Here is a 27,340-nt window from a genome sequence, read left to right on the forward strand (position 1 = left end):
AAGGTATTGGAGTGGTCATCACAAAGCCCTGACCTCAATCCTATAGAAAATTTGTGGGCAGAACTGAAAAAGCGTGTGTGAGCAAAGAGGCCTACAAACCTGACTCAGTTACACCAGCTCTGTCAGGAGGAATGGGCCAAAATTCACCCAACTTATTGTGGGAAGCTTGTGGAAGACTACCCGAAACGTTTGACCCAAGATGAACAATATAAAGGCAATGCTACCAAATACTAATTGAGTGTAAATAAACTTCTGACCCACTGGGAATGTGATGAAAGAAATAAAAGCTGAAATAAATAATTCTCTCTGCTATTATTCTGACATTTCACATTCTTAAAATAAAGTGGTGATCCTAACTGACCTAAGACAGGGAAATTTTACTAGGATTAAATGTCAGGAATTGTGAAAACCTGAGTTTAAATGTATTTGGCTAAGGTGTATGTAAACTTTCGACTTCAACTGTACATAGGCGTACAGAGGCCCATTATCAGCAACCCGCACTCCTGTGTTCCAATGGCACATGGTGTTAGCTAATCCAAGTTTATCATTTTAAAAGGCTAATTGATCATTAGAAAACCCTTTTGAAATTATGTTAGCACAGCTGAAAACTGTTGATTAAAGAAGCAATACAACTGGCCTTATTTAGACTAGTGGAGTATCTGGAGCATCAGCATTTGTGGGTTCGATTACATGCTCAAAATGGCCAGAAACAAAGACCTTTCTTCTGAAACTCATCAGTCTATTCTTGTTCTGAGAAATGAAGGCTATTCCATGCGAGAAATTGCCAAGAAACTGAAATTCTCGTGCAACGCTTTGTACTACTCCCTTCACAGAACAGAGCAAACAGGCTCTAACCAGAATAGAAAGAGGAATAGAAAGAGGAGTGGGAGGCCCTGGTGCACAACTGAGCAAGAGGACAAGTACATCAGAGTTTCTAGTTTGAGAAACAGACACCTCACAAGTCCTCAACTGGCAGCTTCATTAAATAGTACCTGCAAAACACCAGTCTCAACGTCTACAGTGAAGAGGTGACTCCGGGATGCCGGCCTTCTAGGCAGAGTTCCTCTGTCCAGTGTCTGTGTTCTTTTGCCCATCTTAATCTTTTCTTGGCCAGTCTGAGATATGGCTTTTTCTTTGCAACTCTGCAACTCTTGTTTGGTAAATTCTTTTTAGCCGAGCAGTCGCAAATAGATATTTTTTATGGCACGTAACACCAGTCTGATTTGCATCCGTCTCAGTGGACTAATCCATTGAGGAGGTCCAATAAGAAGTGAAATGAGCTAAGATCTATAAGGCACATCTCTCTCAGGAATGCGCACTCTCCCACCATTTCATGCACATTCATTGTTTCATAAATTGTGTGAATCGTTTTCCCTTTACATGTTTGTCAATCAATTCCCCATTACATACTGTATATCAGCAGTAGCAGCTTACATTGACCGTTAATTCCCATAATAAACTACAATGTTTGTTTGGTTACCGTAAATTCTGTTAATGCATTCCATATATTAATATTAGTCAATTACCGTTCTCATATTATCGGGACACTTTTGCAGAGCTCACAACATTTAGAAACAAATGTTGCTTTATTTCATTAAATTTTCAGAGTTGTCAATTTATTCATTGTGTTTTGTTTGGAGCACTCCTGTCAATGTTAAGGGCACACACCTGATTACGTGTAACGGCGTTCTTCGTTTGTTGAAAGAGAGTCGGACCGAAATGCAGCGTGGTGGTTACTCATGATCTTTAATGAAGGAAAAGTGACGATACATGAAATAACAAAATAAATACAAAAAAACAACAAACGGAACGTGAAACATATTACAGCCTATCTGGTGAACACTACACAGAGACAGGAACAATCACCCACGAAAGACAAAGCGAAACTCAGGCTACCTAAATACGGTTCCCAATCAGAGGCAACGAGAAGCACCTGACTGCTGATTGAGAACCGCCTCAGGCAGCCACGCCTATACAACACCCCTAATCAGCCGCGATCCCAAATACTACAAACCCCAATACGAAACACAACACACAAACCCATGTCACACCCTGGCCTGAACAAATAATGAAAGAAAACACAAAATACTAAGACCAAGGCGTGACAAAACCCCCCCTCCCCAAGGTGCGGCCTCCCGGACGCACCTCAAAACCATAGGGAGGGTCCGGGTGGGCGTCTGTCCATGGTGGCGGCTCCGGCTCGGGACGTGGACCCCACTCCATAAATGTCATAGTTCCTCCCCTTCGCGTCCTGGGATAATCCACCCTCGCCGCCGACCATGGCCTAATAGTCCTCACCCAGAACCCCACAGAACTGAGGAGCAGCTCGTGACTGAGGGGCATCTCGGGACTGAGGGACAGCTCGGGACTGAGGGGCAGCTCGGGACTGAGGGGCAGCTCGGGACTGCGGGGCAGCTCGGGACTGAGGGGCAACTCGGGACTGAGGCAGCTCGGGACTGAGGGGCAGCTCGGGACTGAGGGGCAGCCCGGAACTGAGGGGCAGCCCGGAACTGAGGGGCAGCCCGGAACTGAGGGGAAGCCCAGTACTGAGAGGAAGCCCAGTACTGGGAGGAAGCCCAGTACTGAGATGAAGCTCAGGTAGGTAGTAGGCTCCGGTAGATCCTGGCTGGCTGGCGGATCTGGAAGATTCAGGTTGACTAGCAGATCTGGAAGATTTTGGTTGACTAGCAGATCTGGAAGATTCTGGTTGACAGGCTGATCTGGAAGAATCTGGTTGACTGGCAGATCTAGAAGATCATGGCTGACTGGCAGCTCTGGCTGCTTCATGCAGACTGACAGCTCTGACTGCTCCATGCAGGCTGACATCACCCTGCAGACTGGCAGCTCCTTGCAGACTGACAGCTCTGACTGCTCCATGCAGGCTGACAGCTCCTTGCAGACTGACAGCTCCTTGCAGACTGACAGCTCCTTGCAGACTGGCAGCTCCTTGCAGACTGGCAGCTCCCTGCAGACTGACAGCTCCTTGCAGACTGACAGCTCTGACTGCTCCATGCAGGCTGACAGCTCCTTGCAGACTGACAGCTCATTGCAGACTGACAGCTCCTTGCAGACTGACCGCTCCTTGCAGACTGACCGCTCCTTGCAGACTGACAGCTCCTTGCAGACTGACAGCTCCTTGCAGACTGGCAGCTCCCTGCAGACTGACAGCTCCTTGCAGACTGACAGCTCTGACTGCTCCATGCAGGCTGACAGCTCCTTGCAGACTGACGGCTCCTTGCAGACTGACAGCTCCTTGCAGACTGACCGCTCCTTGCAGAGTGACAGCTCCCTGCAGACTGGCAGCTCCCTGCAGACGGGCAGCTCTGACTGCTCCATGCAGGCTGGCAGCTCCTTGCAGACTGACAGCTCCTTGCAGACTGACAGCTCTGACTGCTCCATGCAGGCTGACCGCTCCTTGCAGACTGACAGCTCCTTGCAGACTGGCAGCTCCCTGCAGACTGACAGCTCTGACTGCTCCATGCAGGCTGACAGCTCCTTGCAGACTGACAGCTCCTTGCAGACTGACCGCTCCTTGCAGACTGACCGCTCCTTGCAGACTGACAGCTCCCTGCAGACTGGCAGCTCCCTGCAGACTGGCAGCTCTGACTGCTCCATGCAGGCTGGCAGCTCCTTGCAGACTGACAGCTCCTTGCAGACTGGCAGCTCCTTGCAGACTGACAGCTCCCTGCAGACTGACAGCTCCCTGCAGACTGACAGCTCCTTGCAGACTGGCAGCTCCTTGCAGACTGACAGCTCTGACTGCTCCATGCAGGCTGACAGCTCCTTGCAGACTGACAGCTCTGGCTGCTTCATGCAGACTGACAGCTCTGACTGCTCCATGCAGGCTGACAGCACCCTGCAGACTGGCAGCTCCTTGCAGACTGGCAGCTCCCTGCAGACTGGCAGCTCCTTGCAGACTGGCAGCTCAGGCTGCTTCAAACAGGCAGGAGGCTCCGGCAGCGCTGTAGAGAGAGAAGGCTCTGATAGCGCTGAACAGGCGGGAGACTCCGACAGCGCAGGAGAGGAGGAAAACGCTGGCTGCGCTGAACAGGCGGGAGACTCCGACAGAGCAGGAGAGGCGAGGCGCACTGTAGGCCTGATGCGTGGTGCGGGCACTGGTGATACTGGAGCGAGGACACGCACAGGAAGCCTGGTGCGGGGAGCTGCTACCGGAGGACTGGTGTGTGGAGGTGGCTCTGGATAGACCGGACCGTGCAGGCGCACTGGAGCTCTTGAGCACCGAGCCTGCCCAAGCTTACCTTGCCAACCGTGTTCCCTCGTATCGCCGGCTCCTATCTCCTGCTGCCTCTGCTTCCTCCTTGGGGCGGCGATATTCACCAGGCTGAGCCCAGGGTCCTCTTCCGTCTAATATCATCTCCCAAGACCAGAAGTTCTTATATCGCTGCTCCTCATGATTAACAGGGAGAGTTGGCTCAGGTCTGACTCCTGACTCTGCCACTCTCTCCCTGAGCCCCCCCCCAATACATTTTTTGGGGTGACTTTCGGGTTTCGCTCTGCGCCGCCGTGTTTTCCTTTTCGACTCCATTCGCCTATAGCCTTCTTCGCACTGCTCAAGCGAATCCCATGCGGGCTCCTGCACTCTCTCTGGGTCGGCCGCCCACCTGTCGATTTCTTCCCACGTCGTATAATCCATGCCATTGCTGTCCATAACGTCCTCCTTTCGCTGCTCCTGCTGTCGCTGCCTGTTACCACGCTGCTCGGTCCGTGTGTGGTGGGTGATTCTGTAACGGCGTTCTTCGTTTGTTGAAAGAGAGTCGGACCGAAATGCAGCGTGGTGGTTACTCATGATCTTTAATGAAGGAAAAGTGACGATACATGAAATAACAAAATAAATACAAAAAAACAACAAACGGAACGTGAAACTTATTACAGCCTATCTGGTGAACACTACACAGAGACAGGAACAATCACCCACGAAAGACAAAGCGAAACTCAGGCTACCTAAATACGGTTCCCAATCAGAGGCAACGAGAAGCACCTGACTGCTGATTGAGAACCGCCTCAGGCAGCCAAGCCTATACAACACCCCTAATCAGCCGCGATCCCAAATACTACAAACCCCAATACGAAACACAACACACAAACCCATGTCACACCCTGGCCTGAACAAATAATTAAAGAAAACACAAAATACTAAGACCAAGGCGTGACATTACGCATATAGAAGTAGGCATATAACTGGCCTGCGCGCAAATGTAGGCCTATAAATTGTCTTAACTTGAGCTTCGAAGTAATTTTCTCTTCACTTCAAAACAGGAAGTAAATGAAGTATGTTTTTAGAATTTTGATTTGATTTGATTTGAAGTAACTTTTATATTTGTATAATTTTAAATTAATTAGCATTTAAATTAACCACATGACTTTTTGAGATCAAAATTAAATGAAACTGTTCCACAAAAATGTGCATATAAAAATCAGAACCGGCCCTTTCCTGTTTCAGCAAGACAATGTTCCTGTGTTCCTGTCCATACAGAAATAGGTGTCGAGATCGGTGTCGATGAACTGACTGGCCTGCACAAAGCCCTGACCGCAACCCCATCGAACACCTTTGGGATGAATTGGAACGACGACCGTGACCTAATCACCCAACATCAGTGCCTGACCTCACTAATGCTTGTGGCTGAATGGAAGCAAGTCCCCGCAGCAATGTTCCAACATCTAGTGGAAAGCCTTCTCAGAAGAGTGGAGGCTGTTATAGCAGCAAAGGAGATAGCAACACTAGATTAATGGCCATGATTTTGGAATGAGATGTTTGACGTGCAGGTGTATAATTGGTTTTATTGAAACACATAGGGTGTGTCTATATATGGAAAAAAAACACATTTAAAAATGTAGACCAATTGATTGGTCGAAAGAAAATACATTTTTTTGGCGGGGACAGTCCAAATGCGAGTAGACGGCTCACTTTCCATGAAATCCTCCTCTATGTGGAAACAGCAAGAATTTTTTGAAATGGTCTGTTTGAGATACAAGTTTGGGTTGGGGTTTAAGTGTTTTCTCTCAAATTTATGCTTTGGCCACAAATACGAGTATAGGACGAATCAACAACATTATTTTTTGTATGCATTAACAGAATATAAACTTTTAAAAGTGAGATTATCACTTCACAGTTTTATTAAGCACATTTCTGAGGAAGTGGGAACATTGTTGCATGAGAACTACTTTACCATATTGGGTAAAAAAGGTTTGTTGAAAATAAGAGGTACCTTACAAAATACAAGTTGGCAAAAAAACATCACTAGCAAAGTGTAAGGACAAATACCCATAAACATGCAAAAAGCTTGATAATGCAAGGGGAGGATGAGCTTACCTGCTACAAGGTCACCAAAGCCAATCGTGGTCAAGGTGACAAAGGAAAAGTACAAGCCCTCCACATAGGTCCAACCCTCTTGAGACATAAATACAAATGGGGGGATGACCAGATGGACCAGTACACCCCAAAGGACAAAGATGGCTGTGCAAGTGAACTGGGCCTTTCGCTGAAAAACAAAAAACAATGCAAAAACCGATGAAGTGAGTCAAATGCAGTGGAATGCAAAGAAACACATTCACTTATTTCCCTCTGATCATTTTAACTTAGACAAAGACAAATTAGCCATGTTAGATGAACAAATATTTATAAGACAAAAAGTATCTTTCTTACCAGTGAAACCCCTCTCTTGGTAAGGTACTGACCCAGGTGCTTGGCCCTGCCTCCAAAGAACTTCCCCAGCTCACTGATCCAGGTAAGACAGAGTGGCACACCGAAGAGCCCATAGAAGATGCAGAACACCCGTCCTGCTGACGTTTTGGGGGCAATGTTGCCATAACCTGTCAGAGCAAGAAAGGATAGGAAGGGGTTAATAGTAGTATTCAAATCAACAGCATTCAACCCTTAACACTTCTTTGTTTTGACCAATTCAGATAACAAATTCTACCAAAAGAACGCATAACCACAGTTTATAAAATATTTTTCAGTGATGAGAAATGATAGAGACTTGGCAAGGCTGAATAAACATGTAAAATCATTTTTAAATAACTGTTGGCATTCAGAGTACCAAAATAAGATAAATTACTCTGCTGACAAACTATACCAACAATAAAGACCATTTCTTTAATCTGGCTTTTCTTTACCCGATCCCATTTGATCTGTACCGTACCATTAGATTATACAGACATGGACTAAAAGGGCAAAGCAGTCCACCCTAAATGAGAGTTTATCCCATTAGAGTAAAGTTAAGCAGATCATTACAGAAAGATTTTGAAATAAGATCCACAGATCATTACAGAAAGATTTTGAAATAAGATTCACAATAAATTATTATGGAATATATTCCTGTCTTGTTGCATCAGTTACGATATTCCCTTTTCTCCTGACTATAAACCACAATTACATAAGCTCCATGTGACACCCTCAGGACAGTTTGCCTACCTATAGTTGTGATGACAGTAGCAGCAAAGATGACAGCATTGGGCCAGTTCCAGTTGTTGAAAGTCTTGCTGCCAGTGATGGTGACACCTTGTCCGGCAGCATCCGACACCACCTGGGCACAATAACAGCAGTGTGGCAGTTAGTGAATTGAAGGCAAAACTGGGATGCATGTAATTTCTCTTGCTATAAACAGGCCCATTTCCCATGCCACATCCTTCCTGTGAGCAGTTGATTTTATCTCCAGATGTACTGATGATCCAATGATCAAAGCGCCACCACTGCGACCTGTATGCTCTAGTCGGCTGGCCCTCGCTACATACTCGTCACCAGACCCACTGGCTCCAGGTCATCTATAATTCTATGCTAGGTGAAGCTCCACCTTTTCTCAGCTCACTGTTCACGATAACAACACCCTCTAGTAGCACACGCTCCAGCAGGTATATCTCACTGGTCATCCCCAAAGCAAACACCTCCTTTGGTCATCTTTCCTTCCAGTTCTCTGTTGCCAGTGACTGGAACGAATTGCAAAAATCGCTGAAGATGGAGACATACATTGCCCTCACTGACTTTAAACATCAGCTATCTGAGCAGCTAACCAATCGCTGCAGCTGTACATAGTCCATCTGTAAATAGCCCACCCAAACTACCTACCTCATCCCCATATTGTTTTTATTTACTTTGCTGCTCTTTTGCACACCATCATCTGCTCATCATCATCTGCTCATCTATCACTCGTGTCAATCTGCTAAATTGTAATTACTTTGCTACTATGGCCTATTTATTGCCTTACCTCCTCATGCCATTTGCACACACTGTATATAGACTTTCTTTTTTTCCCTATTGTGTTACGCTTGTTTATTCCATGTGTAACTCTGTATTGTTGTTTCTGTCGCACTGCTTTGCTTTATCTTGGCCAGGTTGCAGTTGTAAATGAGAACGTGTTCTAAACTAGCTTAAATGGTTAAATAAAGGCTAAAAAAAATTATGTAAAAACAATTGCACTCAAGGACCCTAGAGGCCCATTCCTAACCTGAAGGGTTTACAATAAAAAAAACACTGCATATGCTGGTGGAGTGACACAGGAAGACGGGTACTTTTTGTCCATAAACAACCATTATGCAATTACACAATCAAAGACAAAAAGGACAAACTGGGTTAACACATAGTCGTCTTTCCAGACGATTATCGGCTGGTCAAAATCACAGCCTCTATAATTGTAACTTTTTTAAATTTCACCTTTATTTAACCAGGTAGGCCAGTTGAGAACAAGTTCTCATTTACAACTGCGACCTGGCCAAGATAAAGCAAAGCAGTGTGACAAAAACAATACAGAGTTACACATGGGATAAACAATCATACAGTCAATAACACAATAGAAAAATCTGTATATAGTGTGTGCAAATGAAGTAAGGAGGTAAGGTAATAAATAGGCCAATAGTGACGAAGTAATTTGAACTGAACAAAGGTTTTGGCCTTAATGTCATAATGTCTCTGTATTTAGAGATGGGAAGTCAGTAAGGCAATAGCAGAGTTTAGTTTTGGTTTAAGTTGGGAGCGTAAGTAGAGAGCTAATGTTGAAAATGGAGGGAAACAGTCTCAGGATTGTGTGAACTCTTCCAAAATGTAGTTTTACACATTTAGCAGTTTCCCAGGCCCACTCACATACCCAGATATGACAAAACTAGGTCATGTTTTTTTACCAAACTGCAGTGACGACTTGGTGTATGAATTTTCCTTCACTTACACATAACTAGGCATTCTTCCTCTGACATACTAAGTATGCAGGCCTTTTCAGGAATTGCAGCTGGTGCAAACACAAAAAAAGAACCGAACAAAACCTGTAAATGGGAGATGAGCGAGATTCCAAGGAGGACCTAAATAATCATTACAAGTTTAAAGTTTTATTAGTCATATGTAGTCATGGCCCAGGCACCGTTTTGAGTAGATGTCCTGGATGGGTGGGAGAACAGTCTCAGTGATGCACTGGGCCATCTTCACCACCAGCTGGAGGGACTTGCGGTCGTGGACGGAGCAATTCCCACACCAGGCCATGACGCAACCGGTCAGGCCTTTCTCGATGGTGCAGCGGTAGTTTTTGGACAGGACCCGGGGGACCCGGGGGGGGGGGGGGGGGGGGGGGGGCATGCCGAATTCAGCCGCCTTCCACAAGGCGGGGACAGCTATGAAGCGTCACGGATGTTTCTTTATATATTTGCCTCTTTGCTTGACATCATGTGGAGGTCTATCATTTTATTTCTGAAGTCTTGGATGATTTCTTTTGATTTTCCCAAGTCTGGTTCATCCTTGGGAGCAATTACCAGATACCTGAAGGTACCACATTCATCTGTACAAACAATAGTACGCAAGTATAAACACCTTGGGACCATGCAGCCGTCATACAGCTCAGGAAGGAGACATGTTCTGTCTCATAGAGATGAACGCACTGTTGTGCGAAAAGTGCACATCAATCCCAGAACAACAGCAACGGAACTTGTGAAGATGCTGGAGGACACAGGTACAAAAGTATCTATATACATTGTAAAACGAGTACTATATCGACACAACCTGAAAGGCTGCTCAGCAAGGAAGAAGCCACTGCTTCAAAACCGCCATAAAAAATCCAGACTACGGTTCCCAACTGCACATGGGGACAAAAATCATACTTTTTGGAGAATTGTTCTCTGGTCTAATGAAACAAAAATAGAACTGTTTGGCCATAATGACCATCGTTATGTTTGGAGGAAAAAGAGGGAGGCTTGCAAGACGAAGAACACCATGTTGTGGGGGTGCTTTGCTGCAGGAGGGACTGGTGCACTTCACAAAATAGATGGCTTCATGACGAAGGAAAAGTATATGGATATAATGAAGCAATATCTCAAGACATCAGTCAGGAAGTTAAAGCTTGGTCGCAAATGGGTCTTCCAAGTGGACAATGGCCGCAAGCATACTTCCAAAGTTGTGGCAAAATGGCTTAAGGACAACAAAGTCAAGGTATTGAAAGCCCAGACCTCAATCCTATAGAAAATGTTTGGGCAGAACCGAAAAAGCGTGTGCAAGCAAGGAGGCCTACAAACCTGACTCAGTTACACCAGCTCTGTCAGGAGGAATGGGCCAAAATTCACCCAACTTATTGTGGGAAGCTTGTGGAAGGCTACCCAAAATGTTTGACCCAGGTTAAACAATTTGAAGGCAATGCCACCAAATACACTCAATTAGTATGTAAACTTCTGACCCACTGGGAATGTGATGAAAGAAATAAAAGCTGAAATAAATTATTCTCTCTACTATTATTCTGACATTTCACATTCTTAAAATAAAGTGGTGATCCTAACTGACCTAAAACAGGGAGAATTTATTCGGATTAAATGTAGGGAATTGTGAAAAACTGAGTATAAATGTATTTGTCTAAGGTGTAAACTTCCAACTTCAACTGTATACACACCAAAAATATAAATGCAACATGTAAAGTGTTGATCCCATGTTTCATGAGCTGAAATAAAAGATCCTAGAAATGCTCCATATTATGCACAAATTTGCTTACAACCCCATTATTGAGCATTTCTCCTTTGCCAAGATAATCCGTCTACCTAACAGGTGTGACATATCAAGAAGCTGATTAAACAGAATGATCATTACACAGGTGCACCTTGTGCTGGGGACAATAAAAGGCCGCTCTAAAATGTGCAGTTGTGTCACACAACACAATGCCACAGATGTCTCATGTTATGAGAAAGCATACAATTGGAATGCTGACTGCAGGAATGTCCACCAAAGCTGTTGCCAGATAAATTAACGTTAATTTCTCTACTATATGCCACCTCCAACATAACTTTTTACGAATTTGGAGGTATGTCCAACTGGCCTCACAACTGCAGACCACATGTAACCACGCCAGCCCAGGACCTCCACACCCGGCTTCTTCACCTGCAAGACCAGCCACCCAGACAGCTGATGAAACTGAAGAGTATTTCTGTCTGTAATATAGCCCTTTTGTGGGGATAAATTCATTCTATTGGCTGGGCCTTGCTCCCCAGTGGGTGGGCCTATGCCCTCCCAGTCCCACCCATGGCTGTGTCCCTGCCCATTCATGTGAAATTCCTAGATTAGGGCCTAATTTATTTATTGAAATTGACCGATTTCCCTTTATGAACTGTACCTCAGTAAAATTGTTGAAATTGTTGATATTTTTGTTCAGTATACATGGTCCAGCATGTTGTTTCCTCTCATGGAGCAGGGTACATGTTGATGATATTTTGGAAAAATGTTGTAAAAACTTGCATGTTTAAAATCTCCCACCACAATAAAAGACTGCTCCGGTGAGAAGACTCTTGCTGGCTAATGTTCTTGCACAGTTCGTTGAGTGCTTGCTTGATGTTTGCTTCAGGTGGTATTGTACACAGCTGTGATAACTCACGTGAATTCACTCGGCATTTAGAAGGGTTGGTATTTTAGCATCAGAAACTCCAGGTCGGGTGTACAGGAGCTCATGGACGTTTTAAACTTTGGTACACCAGGAATTGTTGATGAAGAAGCCCCCCCCCCCCCCCCCGCTACTCTTACAAGAAGCCGCTGTTCGATCCATAGGGAAAATGGAAAAGCCATTTGGTTGAATAGCAGAGTCGCATGTATTGTCCGTAAGCCATGTCCTGTAAAAACAACGACACAGCATTACCTGATGTCCCGCTGCAATTGAAGCCTTGCTCTGAGTTCAAAGTTTATTTTCCAGCGATTGGACATTAGCCATCAGGATACTAGGAAGAGGAGGCTGTAGCCAGTCTTTCAGCATAGCTTGGAGTCACCCTTTTCTTCGTCTCAGGCATTGCCTTCAGTTATCTAGATCAGCAGCAACAAGTAAGCCTGCTGTGTGGGGAACAAAGGAGCTTATGTAGTATTCCAGTTCTGGGAGGCTGAGAGTGTGTAGCTTCCGATTCATGACACAGAAGTATTTGTCATCGTAGGAAATTGGACAAACATTCTGAGCAAACAAAGTAATAATTCATGCAAAAATAGCCCTAAAAAAGGTTGAGTAGGAACGGGCAAGACGGGGTACCCTCCTCAGCACCACCATCTTATTACTTTAATTACAGAATCCATCAAGCTATGTGTGTGCTTGAGCAGCCACAAGGAAAAGCCAAAGAAGCCCATTCTCCCAGGCATGAGTGTACCCCCTTCGGCAATAACTTCTAAACTGGGATGGGGCAATGCATTCCCACACACCAAAGCTCTTTAGATTCATCCAAATGTGCTCGAGGGCAAAATGTGCTTGAGCTCAAAAGTGCTGGCAGAGCAGCAGATGAGGGCTCTCTCTAATAACGGGCCTGTGACAGTTCAGCTCTGTAATTAGTCAAGCACTAGAGGAGCGAATTCCTTTGCCTGCTGAATCAACAGTCATTCTTTGTCTTCATCAGGCCCCATGACAAGGGAATTGATGGACTTGTTAAAGAAGAGACACAGAGGACCGATGCTCGGCCGAAAGCAGTAGGTGGCCATCCTATCACTTGCTGTCGCCACAGTGTGTTATAGGGACCACTTGCACGTAAAATCGGAAAATCCATTGGTGCTTCGTTTTCACACCCTTGTGCCAAATCAGAGTGCTAGAGAGCTTTCCCCCAATGAAAACAAGTGTTTGGCTGTTATCTGGGCAGACAACCCAGTTAAAGGCACTGAGTAGCAGTTGGAAAAGGGGTCTTACAAAAATACTTAATGTACTATAAATACATCAAAACACAATCAAGTCAAGTAGCTTATTTGCAGGTAGTTGAAGTAAAGAACACTGCCAACTAATATCAACACATATTTTGTTTTGGAGAAATGATTGTCCTTATTATAAACCTATTGCCTTGTTATTTCGTTTAAAACCCCCCCCACATATCTTTAAGATATTTTCAAATTTCTCTCCCTCATGGGGGTGGATGATGAAAGTTTGCAGAAGTAACAAGTTAGACTTATCATTTAGACAGTATTTTAACTGATATACATTATGTTTATGACTTATTAGATGATAAAACTTATCATTACATTACCAAATTGGTAACAAAATGTCCCCAAAAAATTCAATGGAATCACAGCAATTAAATTGACTACAATGGGAAATCATAGTGGTCACCTGCTACTGTCCTCCCTTCTTTGCATACTGTTCAGCTCATAACTATTATCTTTCTCTTTGTCATCTGGTGGTCAAAGCAAGAGTGTGAAAACAGTCTGGACAGGCCCATGCTCGCTCTCCCTTTGCCCTCTTCTCTCTCCAGTTAATATCACCTCTGCCGTAAAGCCTCTATCATTCAATTTACTGCAACCAGCATCCTCATCTTCTGCTCCAGAAAGTGGGAAATTCATTGTTTTGAGTATATTGCAGAAAGCAAAACCAGCAAATCACAAATATGTAGCACAAGTAACTGCCATGGAGAATGATTACACACTACAAAAATGTTACACACTACAAAAAGAACAGAGAAGGTCTTCACCATACAGTGTCATGTCCCTAAGTATTTAGGGTCCTTCCAACAACGGTTTCTGACAATAAAGCAAATTTTCAGAGGCTATCCCTGAGGCTACACTCAGATTGGGTGTCTGTGTGTGTTTACACATGACAAAGACCTACATGTTGTTATTTTTGTTCAGTTGTTTTTGCTGTTGCCAAAAGTCTAGGACTTTTCCCCCCATGTAAAAAAAATAATTTGGTTAAATAAACAGGAGCTTTTACAATCATTCTGTTACTAAACTGCATCTGCACAGTTTAAGTAAATGTGGTATTGTCATTTTTGTGTGGAAATTGTTAAGAAGTCATTCTTGTGCATAGAGTTACATGGTTTGTTAAACTTTGCAGTCACTGTTTATTGTTTGGGATACATTTGAAAGTGAAACATCTGTCTCAATAGATTTCTGTTGACGTGGAATTGCCCTTCTTATTAAGTGGGGAAATGACACTCTGGCGAGAAACCGTGGTGAGCAATTAAGCAATTTTGATCATCTGCAATGTAAACTTATTCCTGCACTTCTTGAAAGGAATTTAACCCCCAACCCAAGATAAAGTTTTGAGTTGTCATTCCTGAATGTGTTTTTGTTGTTGTATTTTTTCAGGTGTGGATTATCTTAAATGGCAGTGTCGGGTCTATCAGACTACCGACCGTGAGAAAGGAACACCTGCCGACAGCAGCTGAAAGTATTTTACACTAATGGAAACAAGTCAGATATTGCGAGTCGAGGGCTGCACATAAATAGGAACTGAAACTAGCCATTTCATTAGGAAAGTCTGCTTCGTTCCAGACATTTTGCTCAGAAAAAGAAGAATTGAAAGGCCTGCTAGTGAAAAGTAAACACAAAGGGTATAGATTGTGTCCGCCATCTATTTTCCAAGAAACTGTTCCTCTCTCTGAAAGTAGTTGCTTAGAAAGGCAAAGTAAAAGATCCATAATCCTCCAAAACAAACATCAATGCATTACAGTGAACCCTTTGGAGATCAGCTTGTAATATTTACTCCAGGATGTTATTTCACCCCCCCACCATGACACGGGATAAACAGCTGCTTTTCGTGGCTGTATTATAGATATGTTTGGGATGACTATGTCTGAATATCCATCTCAAGCTGAAGAGCAGCCAAAAATAAGTTTATGATTTAATGGTCGATTACAGAGCAAATTGAAAAGCAGTTGCAAGGTTGTGGGAGTGAACCTAGAGAGCCTGCTCCCTTTCTTCATCCTATTGTAAGACCAGGGTTTACTTTTGAAAAGCTACAGATATCCAATGGTAGGCTGGCTGACAAACACTGCCCTAAGTTAGGCTGTGTCATGATTCTCCACACTTGTTAAGTGTGCATTAGTCATGAATTTAAAAGCATTGGATTTGGTGTATAGATTGGTGTAATATTGGCTGTGGGGAGCCTCCATGGTTACTCAAATCCATGAGAGTGCACACTAAGGGAGAGTGAAGAATTGGGATCAAATCAAATGTTATTTGTCACATGCGCTGAATACAACAGGTGTAGACCTTACAGTGAAATGCTTACTTTCAGGCCCTTATCCAACAATGCAACTAAGAAAAAGTGTTAAGTAAAAAAAATTAAAATAAAACAATTATTTAAGATCAGCAGAAAAATAACAGTAGCGAGGCTATACACAGGATGCAGCCTTTGTTTCGCTGCACTAACGTGGAAGGTCAATGGAAGGTCAACTCTAGCTCAGCAAAGAGGGCAGGAGTCACCCTTCGAGGCCATAAGCCCAGAGCTATGTGTGATTCACTGTGGCCAGTGGTGCTAGACCTGCTCTGTAGGAAGCTGTAAAGTAGGATAGCACATTTTACAGCCTAAGGGAAGGATAGGGAATATGTATAACATTTCTGCAATACCTTTGAGTTTGCTTGAACAATGGGTCTGTCTGTAAAATGGATTTATGTAACCATAACAAATAGATGGTGACAGAAACATAATTTCACCTTATTTTAAAATGGGTAAATGTTCTACAACACCCCACGTTCATGCCGGAACAGTTGCAAAAGATAACTTAATCTTAATCTGTCAAAAAAATGACCAACACAATTACACAATTAATTACAGGGCTCATCTGTAAAACAGACCTTGTCAAAATAACCTAAACTGCTGTGTGAGGTGAAATGGTAGCCACACACACAACTTGCACACCTTATCTTTAGTTAACATGAGCAAGTTAACTTTGGGCCTGACTGACTTTTCGCAAGAGATTTCTTGTTCCTAAATATATTTTGAAAAGGTAAAGTAGAATCAAATAGATTTCAAGATGGTGTAGCAGTTCAGACGTCTTTGTCTTTTCGTGTCCTGTGTATATTTATCTTTTTAATATTTGCATTTATATTTTTAACCTCAGTTTCAACATACTCTCCTACAACCCGCCTCAACCAATGTGGTATAGATCTGCTATTTACTATACTTTAGAACTAGAAACCCCAACAGAAGCTAGCCAGCTAACTAACTACTAGCTAGTAGTCAGTTAGCCACTGCTAACGGTCATCAGCTAACCTTAGCCCGGTCAACTCCTGCCAGTCTGCACAGCGTGATTCAACTCAGAGCATACCGGACTGCTTTTTCGCCACATCTCCGGTTTCCTACCGCAAGCTCTGAACCCTTTCACCTGGATCATTGCAGCTAACTAGCTGCTATCCGAGTGGCTACCCCCTGGCTAACGCTTCTGTCCCGAAGCAAGCACCAGTGAGCCTGGAACTAGCCTCATGCTAGGTCCATCTCCCGGCTAGCTGAAGAGGCCCATTCAGCCACTCCTTGGGCTACAATACATATTTTGACAATTGGCCTGGACCCCTTTTACTGCCGACACGGAGCCCAGCCGATTCCATAACGACTGGCCTACCGATATAATCCGCCCGAGGGGTTTCAACTAGAGGTCGACCGATTAATCGGAATGGACGATTAATTAGGGCCGATTTCAAGTTTTCATAACAATCGTAAATCGGTATTTTTGGGCGCTGATTTGCCGATTTTTAAAAATGTTATTTTTATACCTTACTAGGTAAGTCAGTTAAGAACACATTCTTATTTTCAATGATGGCCTAGGAACGGTGGTTTAACTGCCTCGTTCAGGGGCAGAACGACAGATTTTCACCTTGTCAGCTCGGGGGATCTAATCTTGCAACCTTACAGTTAACTAGTCCAACGCAATAACGACCTGCTTCTCTCTCGTTGCACTCCACAAGGACTGTTACGCGAATGCAGTAAGCCAAGGTAAGTTGCTAGCTAGCATTAAACTTGTCTTATAAAAAACAATCAATCATAATCACTAGTTAACTACACATGGTTGATGATATTACTATATGTTATCTAGTGTGTCCTGCGTTGCATATAATCTGACTGAGCATACAAGCATACAAGTATCTTAAGTATCTGACTGAGTGGTGGTAGGCAGAAGCAGGCGCGTAAACAGGCATTCAAACAGCACATTCGTGTGTTTTGCCAGCAGCTCTTTGTTGTGCGTCAAGCATTGCGCTGTTTATGACTTCAAGCCTATCAACTCCCGAGATGAGGCTGGTGTAACGATGTGAAATGGCTGGCTTGTTAGCGCACACTAATAGCGTTTCAAACGTCACTCGCTCTGAGCCTTCTAGTAGTTGTTCCCCTTGCTCTGCATGGGTAACGCTGCTTCGATGGTGGCTGTTGTCGTTGTGTTGCTGGTTTGAGCCCAGGGAGGAGCGAGGAGAGGGACGGAAGCTATACCATTACACTGGCAATACTAAAGTGCCTATAAGAACATCCAATAGTCAAAGGTTAACGAAATACAAATGGTATTGAGGGAAATAGTCCTATAATTCCTGAAATAACTACAACCTAAAACTTCTTACCTAGGAATATTGAAGACTCATGTTAAAAGGAACCACCAGCTTTCATATGTTCTCATGTTCTGAGCAAGGAACTGAAACCTTAGCTTTCTTACATAGCACATATTGCACTTTTACTTTCTTCTCCAACACTTTGTTTTTGCATTATTTAAACCAAATTGAACATGTTTCATTATTTACTTGAGGATGTATTTGGATGTATTTGGAATAGCGTCTTGACTGTAGACAGAGTTGTTATAGTAAGCCATCAACTGCTCTCTTTCTAGCTGCAGTAAATCATGTCAGAAGCAAGCATATTATTTACCGACAGCAGCTGAAAATTTCAATAAAACTACATCCTGTTTTGAAGTTAACTTCCATTGCATTGTCTAACAACAGTCAAGAATCTAGCAAATAAGTTGTGGGTCAGGGTGCAGTATTTAGTTAATATTAAAGCACAAACTTACTGTATGTTAGCATGTTTCTCACACTTGTTTTACCAACAAAGGCGGCAGTGTTGCCAAGGCTACTGTTGCCTAGCAATGCTTGATTTGCATAAATTAATGTCTTCATATCTCTTCAAATTCCCATGATTCCTCAATATATGTTTGAGACCGAACAGCTAGCGCCAAGATTAAGAATACTTTCCCGGTCTGAACAACCTGGAATGATGAAGAGAAGATTTCTAATGCTTACTTGCTTCATCTTCCAGGATCATGCTATGTGCTCTAAATAACTTAACTGGCTATTTTTACTGTCTCTAAAGAGAATGGTGGGCTGTACCCCTCTGCTTGGATAGAGCAGATTAGGAAGAGTATCTACCAATAAAAAGTTAGAGCTGTTTGTTGGAGTTTAGAGTGACAAAAACTGTCTAGCTGATGTCTACCAACAGCTCTCTGTGTCATCATTGAGTAGCACAAATGGAGCCATTGCTATGGACACAGAGGGCAAAAATTATGACGAGGGTGAAGAGAGAGACTACAATTACAGAATACAACAACTCACCACATCTAGTGACCACAACAACAACACACAACTTCTTACCAAGACCACACAACTACTGACCACATCTAGTGACCACGACCACACAACTTCTGACCACAACCAAACAACTTCTGGCCACTCAACTGCTGACCACAAAAACACGTTCTGACAGCAACCACACAACTTCTGGCCAAAACCACACAACGTTTGACCTCTCAACTGCTGACCACAACCACACAACTGCTTACCACATCTGCTGACAACCACACCATTTCTGACCACAACCATACAACTACTAACAACCACCACCAAACTACTGAACACAGCCACACAAGTACTGACCATAAACACACAACGTCTGACCACAATTACTGACCACAATCACACAACTTCTGAAAACTGCTGACCACAACCACACAACTTCTGACCACAGCCACACAACTACTGACCACCACCAAACTACTGAACACAGCCACACAAGTACTAACAATAAACACACAACTACCGACCACAACAACACAATACTGAACACATCTACTGACCACTACCACACAACTACTGAACACATCTACTGACCACTACCACAACCACAGAACTGCTTATCATAATCTGTGACCACAACACAACTAGTGACACACCAAAATTACATTTTTTGGCCTTTTGGCGATATCCAATATTTTGCTTGCCAAAAACAAAACTATACAGATTAAGCGGGCGCAGCAGTCTAAGGCACTATATCTCAGTGCAAGAGGTGTCACTACAGTCCCTGGTTCGAATCCAGGCTGTATCCAATCAGGCCGTGATTAGGAGGCCCATAGGGCAGCGCACAATTGGCCCGGCGTAGTCCGTCAACATAAATAATAATTTGTTCTTAATTTACTTGCCTAGTTAAATAAAGGTTACCCACACACACCAAAAAGTTATTTTGTTCAAATGTACGTATGTCCCCATTACCCACATAAGGGATGCAAACTGCATTTGCTGTATGATTGTTGAGGATCTCCATATTGCAAATGTACGGTCCCTTACTAGACGGCACATTTTAAAAACATTTGCGGACAACGGCCTCGGGCCGTGCCCCAGGGCCAGGTCTTCTGGTAAGTCACCCAATAAAGTCCCTCGGACATTTGGTTTCTGTTTTATAAAATAATCAAGTTTTGTAAATTTTTCCACTCTCCGGTAAATTCCACCAGATGGCGAATTGCTTCTTTTTGCAAATGTACAAAACATCACCAATCATGACATGGCCATTTCTCCTAAACGGAAAAGACTTTGAATGAGAAACTTGGTGAACATAGGATTGTCCTAATGGGATGTTAGCCAAGAAACAAGATGGTGTCGAGGCCTCAACGCTTTATGAGTTAAGGCCATTTTTCTGGGATTAAACATCAAAAACGAAAATAGAGTGCTAATTTGACCGCTTCACATCAAAGTACATGAACCTACGGTGTCAGGAAAAAAAGACCTAGCCATTTATCTATTGTATTTTAGGAGAAATCGTACAATGTACAATTGGTGCTGGTAAAATATTTTTTTTTTTTTTTTAAGTTACAGATCCAGTTGCGACGTGTTCAGACGAATCCGTTAAGGCAGGTTTCGGAGCTCTACGAGATTTTTGTGATTTTCTGAAATCACACACACTCATTCATCCCTCTGTAAATCAGTCAGTTCTTAACGTAAAGACTTAAAACTCAAAATCAAGTAAGAGCCTACCCCAAGGAGGATATGTGTTCACTTTCAGCTTCCTGTGTCAACCGGAACTAACTTAAATTGGGGTCATAGGGGCTGTTTCGAAGGGTTAAAAAGGTTACATCTTTGCAAAACTTAATATATGTGAATAGGCAACCCTCATGAACTGCAAAACAGTCATTTCTCCCAACAGTCTGAGAAAACACACACAAACACATGATGGAGTGACACAGAGCGGGGCTTAAAGACACACAGAGCCTGCAATGGTATCACCATAATCTCTAGGGCATGCCTAGATAAAAGAGACCTTGACCATAGCTCGCTCTGAGCGAAGCGACCATGAACAAAGTAGGCCCAAAATTAAGCCTGGCCCTAAATATCATGTGCTTTTGGGTGACAGCAGCAGCACCATTCTCGATCTGTGCAAGCCTAACATTGACCGTGTGGCATTAACCCTTAACCTCTCTGGGATATGTGAGACGGTAGCGTCCCACCTCGCCAACAGCCAGTGAAATTGCAGGGCGCCAAATTCAAAACAACAGAAATCCCACAATTAAAATTCCTCAAACATACAGGTATTTTACACTATTTTAAAGAGAAACTTGCTGTAAATCCAGCCACAGTGTCCGATTTCATAAAGATTTTACGAAGAAAGCACACCAAGCAACGATTATGTCAGGTGAATACCTAGTCACAGAAAAACACAGCCATTTTTCCAGCTTAAGAGAGTCACAAAAAGCAGAAAGAGATAAAATTAATCACTAACCTTTGATGATCTTCATCAGATGACACTCATAGGACTTCATGTTACACAATACATGTGTTTTGTTCGATAAAGTTCATATTTAAATCCATAAATCTACATTGGCCCATTACAATCAGTAATGTTATGCTACCAAAACATCCGGTGATTTTGCAGAGAGCTGTCACGCCTTGGTCATAGTATTTTGTGTTTTCGTTATATATTTGGTCAGGCCAGGGTGTGACATGGGTTTATTTTGTTGTGTTTCGTATTGGGGTTTTGTAGGCATTGGGATTGCGGCTGAGTAGGGGTGTAGCATAGGTTTGGCTGCCTGAGGCGGTTCTCAATCAGAGTCAGGTGATTCTCGTTGTCTCTGATTGGGAACCATATTTAGGTAGCCGGGGTTTCACTGTGTATTTTGTGGGTGATTGTTCCTGTCTCAGTGTTTTGTGTTTGCACCAGATAGGGCTGTTTCGGTTTTCACATTACGTTTATTGTTTTTGTAAGTTCGTGTTTCTTTATTGTTTAATAAACATGGATTGCAATAGCCACGCTGCATTTTGGTCCGATCCTTGCTACACCTCCTCGTCCGAGGAGGAGATAGAAGAAAGCCGTAACAAGAGCCACATCAATTTACAGAAATACTCATAATAAACATTGCTAAAAGATACAAGTGTTACGCATGGAATTATAGATAATCTTCTCCTTAATGCAACCGCTGTGTCAGATTTAAAAAAAGCTTTACCGAAAAAGCACACCATGCAATAATCTGAGTACAGCGCTCAGACAACAAAACAAGCCATACAGATATCTGCCATGTTATGGAGTCAACAGAAGTCAGAAATAGCATTATAAATATTCACTTACCTTTGATGGTCTTCATCAGAATGCACTCCCAGGAATCCCAGTTCCACAATAAATGTTTGATTTGTTCGTTAAAGTCCATCATTTATGTCCAAATACCTCCTTTTTGTTTGCGCGTTTAGTACACAATCCAAACTCACGGGGCGCAGGCAAGTCCATGCGAAAGTTCAGACAGAAAATCATATTACAGTTCGTAGAAACATGTCAAACGACATATAGAATCAATCTTTAGGATGTTTTTAATCATAAAACGTCAGTAATGTTTCAACCGGAGAATTCCTTTGTCTGTAGAAATGCAATGGAACACAGGTCGTTCTCACGTGATCAGCTCATAGCACTCTGGCAGAGCCCTGACTCAATCAGCTCTCATTCCCCCCTCCTTCACAGTAGAAGCCTCAAACAAGGTTCTAAAGACTGTTGACATCTAGTGGAAGCCTTAGGAAGTGCAATATGGCCCATAGACACTGTATATTCAATAGGCAATGACTTACAAAACTACAAACCTCAGATTCCCCACTTCCTGATTGGATTTTTCTCTCAGGTATTTGCCTGCCATATGAGTTCTGTTATACTCACAGACATCATTCAAACAGTTTTAGAAACTTCAGAGTGTTTTCTATCCAGATATACTAATAATATGCATATGTTAGCAACTGGGCCTGAGTAGCAGGCAGTTTACTCTGGGCACCTTATTCATCCAAGCTACTCAATACTGCCCCCCAGTTCCAAAGAAGTTAACAGTGAAAACAGGGTGTTGACATCAAGCAGTTTGCAATGACTTGTCTCCCCATAGGAATACATTACCTGCTCCCCTAAATTCAACCTGAAGCCTATGTGGGTTATGAATGCCTTATGAACCTGTCTTCGATGACAATTCATCAGGCCACTATGAGGTCTACTTGTGTTGATTCTAAACTTCACGGGTGGTGAAATTCACCCTAAAGATGTTTTGATATACCCAACCTGCAGTTTGTGAAAATTCAACCCTCTGTAAATCAGTCAATTCTTCACGTAAGGACTTTAAACTCAGGACTCTGTAAAAGCCTACCCCAATGAGGATATGCGTTTACTTTCAGCTTCCTGTGCCAACCGGAAGTGCCTTAAAATGGGGTCACAGGGGCTGTTTCGAAAGGTTAAAAAGGTCAGATCTTTCCAAAACGTCATATGTGTGATTAGGCAACACTCATGAACTGTAAATCAGTAATTCCTCCCATCAGATTTCCAAGAAAAACTCACACACAAGAAGAATAGAGTGACACAGTGTGGGCTTACAGACACACAGAGCCTGCAATAGTTACCTTCATTCAAACTATCAAAGAACCGTCACACCTAGGGCTCTGAAACCTTAGAAACCTGTTCTAGAGCTCAAGTCGATAATACACGGTGAGTTTTGTGGCTCTAGAAGGTTCTCAGACCGAGAATCGGCTTCGTACATTTGCAATAACTTCAATTCATTTTGCCCATCGTGAAAATTACGACATTTAGAAAGGTGCCAGAGTCACAAGACTAGGTGCATTGAAACCGCCTTGGCCCATAGAGATGGACCCTAACGTTTCAGTCCGATAGCTCATTCAAGGACCCCATAGCATTTTCGGCAAGGTCGCTGCTCTGAATGACCTATCGAGCCGAAACTCGGGATTCGGGGTCGCCTCAGCTAGGTCTATACATAATGTCAGAACTGGACCCACAGCTAGAACGTAACTACGTGTTTTATGTTTTTATTATGGTTTAAACATAAGGCGCTGTGAATTTTGGGCCTGCCCTGAAATATGTGATAGTTGGCTTCTAAACGAGTTGGACAAAGTGGGTTTGGTGTGAGCATGTTCATTTCGTGATGGTAAATGCCCATTGAAACATATTGCAAATTGACAGCCATGCGCCTGGTGATTGGAACGTGTTACCAGGAGCACATTTTTTTAATGATTTTGGAGGGTGCAAGGGGTCTACAGCTGGGTAGGGAGCACCCGTGCCCATCCAATAGGGGGCACCCCTCGTCATTTTGTACATTTTTCAAAAAACCTTAAAAAAAAACATGAGTCCCACTTCTCTCTCATCATACATGACAAATAGACCTAGGTTAATTCAGGGCTTAACATAGTGATATATATCATCTGGGCAGTATAAATGCCATTTGGACATGGTTCACTGACTTTTGGGTACGGAAGCTGACTTCCTATGATCATTTATGGCAAATGGACATAACATCCTGATTTGGCATTTTCAATACTATATATTGCATTTGGACATGTCTTATTGCATTTGGCAATGGTTCACTTACTTTGACTTCCTATGATAGCATATTGCAAAAGGACAAAAAACATATGCCTTATGGACAACTCAATAAAATATGACAAAGGTATGTTCATACAGTTCTTATACATGTATAACTGACAAAAAAAAGAATTTAGAAAAACGGTTCAGAAAGCACTTTTTTAGAGGGTGAGACATTTCCAGAAAAAAATTCAAATGTTCAAAATTGTACACTTGGGTCTTGACTTTATGTCCATTTGCAATATGAAAAATTACAGTGGAGCGCGCTCGCCATCTGAGGGATTTTGCTGAATGACACTTGGCATTTGGAATATGCCATTTGCAACATGGTTTAAATTGGTGTCCAATTGACTGGTATTTGCCATCGTGGAAATGTTTCGCCCAATGGCAATATGTTCCCATTAATTTTAGTCCAATTCAGCGGGGTGGGGGGGTATTCCCTTACCAGTAAAACATAGCCAAAACCTATTTATTTCACTTACTTGCTGTGCTGTTTCATTGTTCATTTGTTCAGTCGTTTCATTGTCAACCATGATTTCTACGGCATGGCAGATTAATTAGGGCCAATTTCAAGTTTTCATAACAATCGGTAATTGGCATTTTTGGATGCCCTATTATGGCCAATTACATTGCATTCCACGAGGAAACTGCGTGGCAGGCTGACCACCTCAAGCTCATTACCATAACGCAACGTTAACTATTCATGAAAATCGCAAATGAAATGAAATTAATATGCTAGCTCTCAAGCTTAGCCTTTTGTTAACAACACTGTCATCTCAGATTTTCAAAATATGCTTCTCAACCATTGCAAAATAAGCATTTGTGTAACAGCTAGCGCACCTAGCGTAGCATTTAGCATTAGCATTAGCAGGCAACATTTTCACAAAAACCAGAAAATCATTCAAATAAAATCATTACCTTTGAAGAACTTCAGATGTTTTCAATGAGGAGACTCTTAGTTAGATAGCAAATGCTCCGTTTTTCCTGAAAGATGATTTGTTTAGGAGAAATTGCTCCATTTGGTGCGTCATGTTTGGCTATAAAAAAAAACGAAAATTCAGTCTTCAAAACGCCAAACTTTTTTCCAAATTAACTCCATAATATTGACTGAAACATGGCAAACGTTGTTTAGAACCAATCCTCAAGGTGTTTTTCACATATCTCTTCGATGATATATAGTTCGTGGAAGTGTGCTTTCCCCTCTGAATCCCAGGAGAAAATGCCTGCGGCTGAAGATTACGCACCAATTTACACAAAGGACACCGGGCGGACCAGTGGTAAATGTAGTCTCTTATGGCCAATCTTCCAATGATATGCCTACAAATACGTCACAATGCTGCAGACACCTTGGAGAAACGATAGGAAGGGCAGGCTCATTCCCGGCGCATTCACAGCCATATAAGGAGACAATAGAAAACAGAGCTTTCTGCCCATTTCCTGGTTAAAGTATCATCTTGGTTTCGCCTGTAGCATGAGTTCTGTGGCACTCACAGATATCTTTGCAGTTTTGGAAACCTTAGAGTGTTTTCTTTCCAAAGCTGCCAATTATATGCATAGTCGAGCATCTTTTCGTGACAAAATATTGCGCTTAAAACGAGCACGTTTTTTATCCATAAATTAAAAGAGCGCCCCCTATATCCAAGAAGTTAACTACACATGGTTGATGATATTAATAGGTTAACTAGCTTGTCATGCGTTGCATATAATCAATGTGGTGCCTGTTAATTTATCATCGAATCACAGCCAACTTTGCCAAACGGGTGATGATTTAACAAAAGCACAATCATTGCACGAATGTACCTACCCATAAATATCAATACCTTTCTTAAAATCAATACACAGAAGTAAACATTTTTAAACCTGCATATTTAGTTTAGCATATTTCAACCCTGCAGGCGCTACACAAAACGCTGAAATAAAATATAAAACATGCATTACCTTTGACGAGCTTCTTTTGTTGGCACTCCAATATGTCCCATAAACATCACAATTGGTCCTTTTTTTCGATTAATTCCGTCCATATATATCCAAAATGTCCATTATAAAGCGTGTTTGATCCAGAAAAAAACAGCTTACAAAAAAACGCAACGTCACTACAAAATATTTCAAAAGTTGCCTATAAAACTTTGCCAAAATATTTCAAACTACTTTTGTAATACAACTTTAGGTGTTTTTAAACGTTAATAATCGATACAATTGTAGACGGGTCTTTCTGTGTTCAATACAGGAATGAAAACAAACCAGCGATACTTTTCACGTCTTGCGCAACTCTCAACAGTGTACCCAGTTCCTAGTTGGTCTACTTCTTCATTGCACAAAGGGATAACCTCAACCAAATTCCAAAGACTGGTGACATCAAATGGAAGCGGTAGGAACTGAAAACAGGTTCCTGAGAAATATCCCTGGGCAATGACATTTCAGGGAGGCAAAAAAAAAATCTGAACAGTTAGTCCTCGGGGTTTTGCATGCTACATAAATTATGTTATACTCACAGACATGATTCAAACAGTTTTAGAAACTTCAGAGTGTTTTCTATCCAAATCTATGACTAACATGCATATCTTATATTCTTGGCATGAGTAGCAGGAAGTTAAAATTAGGCATGCTATTTATCCAAAAGTGAAAATTCTGCCCCCTAGCCCCAAGAGGTTTTAAAGAAATTAATGTTAGCAGGCAATATTAACTAGGGACATTGTGTCACTTCTCTTGAGTTCATTGCACGCAGAGTCAGGGTACATGCAACAGTTTGGGCCGCCTGGCTCGTTGCAAATTAATTTGCCAGAATTTTACATAATCATGACATAACATTGAAGGTTGTGCAATGTAGCAGCAATAAATAGACTTAGGGTTGCCACCCGTTCGATAAAATACGGAACGGTACCGAAATAATAAACGTTAGGGTTTCTAAATGATAGTTTCCGGATTTTACCATATTAATGACCAAAGGCTTGTATTTCTGTGTTTATTATATTATAATTAAGTCTATGATTTGATATTTGATAGAATAGTCTGACTGAGCAGTGGTAGGCAGCAGCAAGCTCGTAAGCATTCATTCAAACTTA

The 27,340-nt window shown here is 42.6% G+C and overlaps 1 protein-coding gene across 1 annotated transcript in view; it reads right to left on the bottom strand.

The window, feature by feature from the left end:
• Window positions 1-27,340, bottom strand: part of kcnk5a (potassium channel, subfamily K, member 5a) — a 64,867-nt gene that overhangs the window by 3,374 nt on the left and 34,153 nt on the right. The window contains exons 2-4 of the mRNA XM_020489409.2: window positions 7,433-7,544; window positions 6,665-6,831; window positions 6,332-6,500 (exon numbers count right to left, since the gene is read on the bottom strand). Of these exons, the coding sequence (XP_020344998.1) occupies window positions 6,332-6,500; window positions 6,665-6,831; window positions 7,433-7,544 (448 nt within the window). The remainder of the gene's footprint in view (window positions 1-6,331; window positions 6,501-6,664; window positions 6,832-7,432; window positions 7,545-27,340) is intronic.

Source organism: Oncorhynchus kisutch, linkage group LG8, assembly GCF_002021735.2.
Source record: "Oncorhynchus kisutch isolate 150728-3 linkage group LG8, Okis_V2, whole genome shotgun sequence".
Lineage (NCBI taxonomy): Eukaryota > Metazoa > Chordata > Actinopteri > Salmoniformes > Salmonidae > Oncorhynchus > Oncorhynchus kisutch.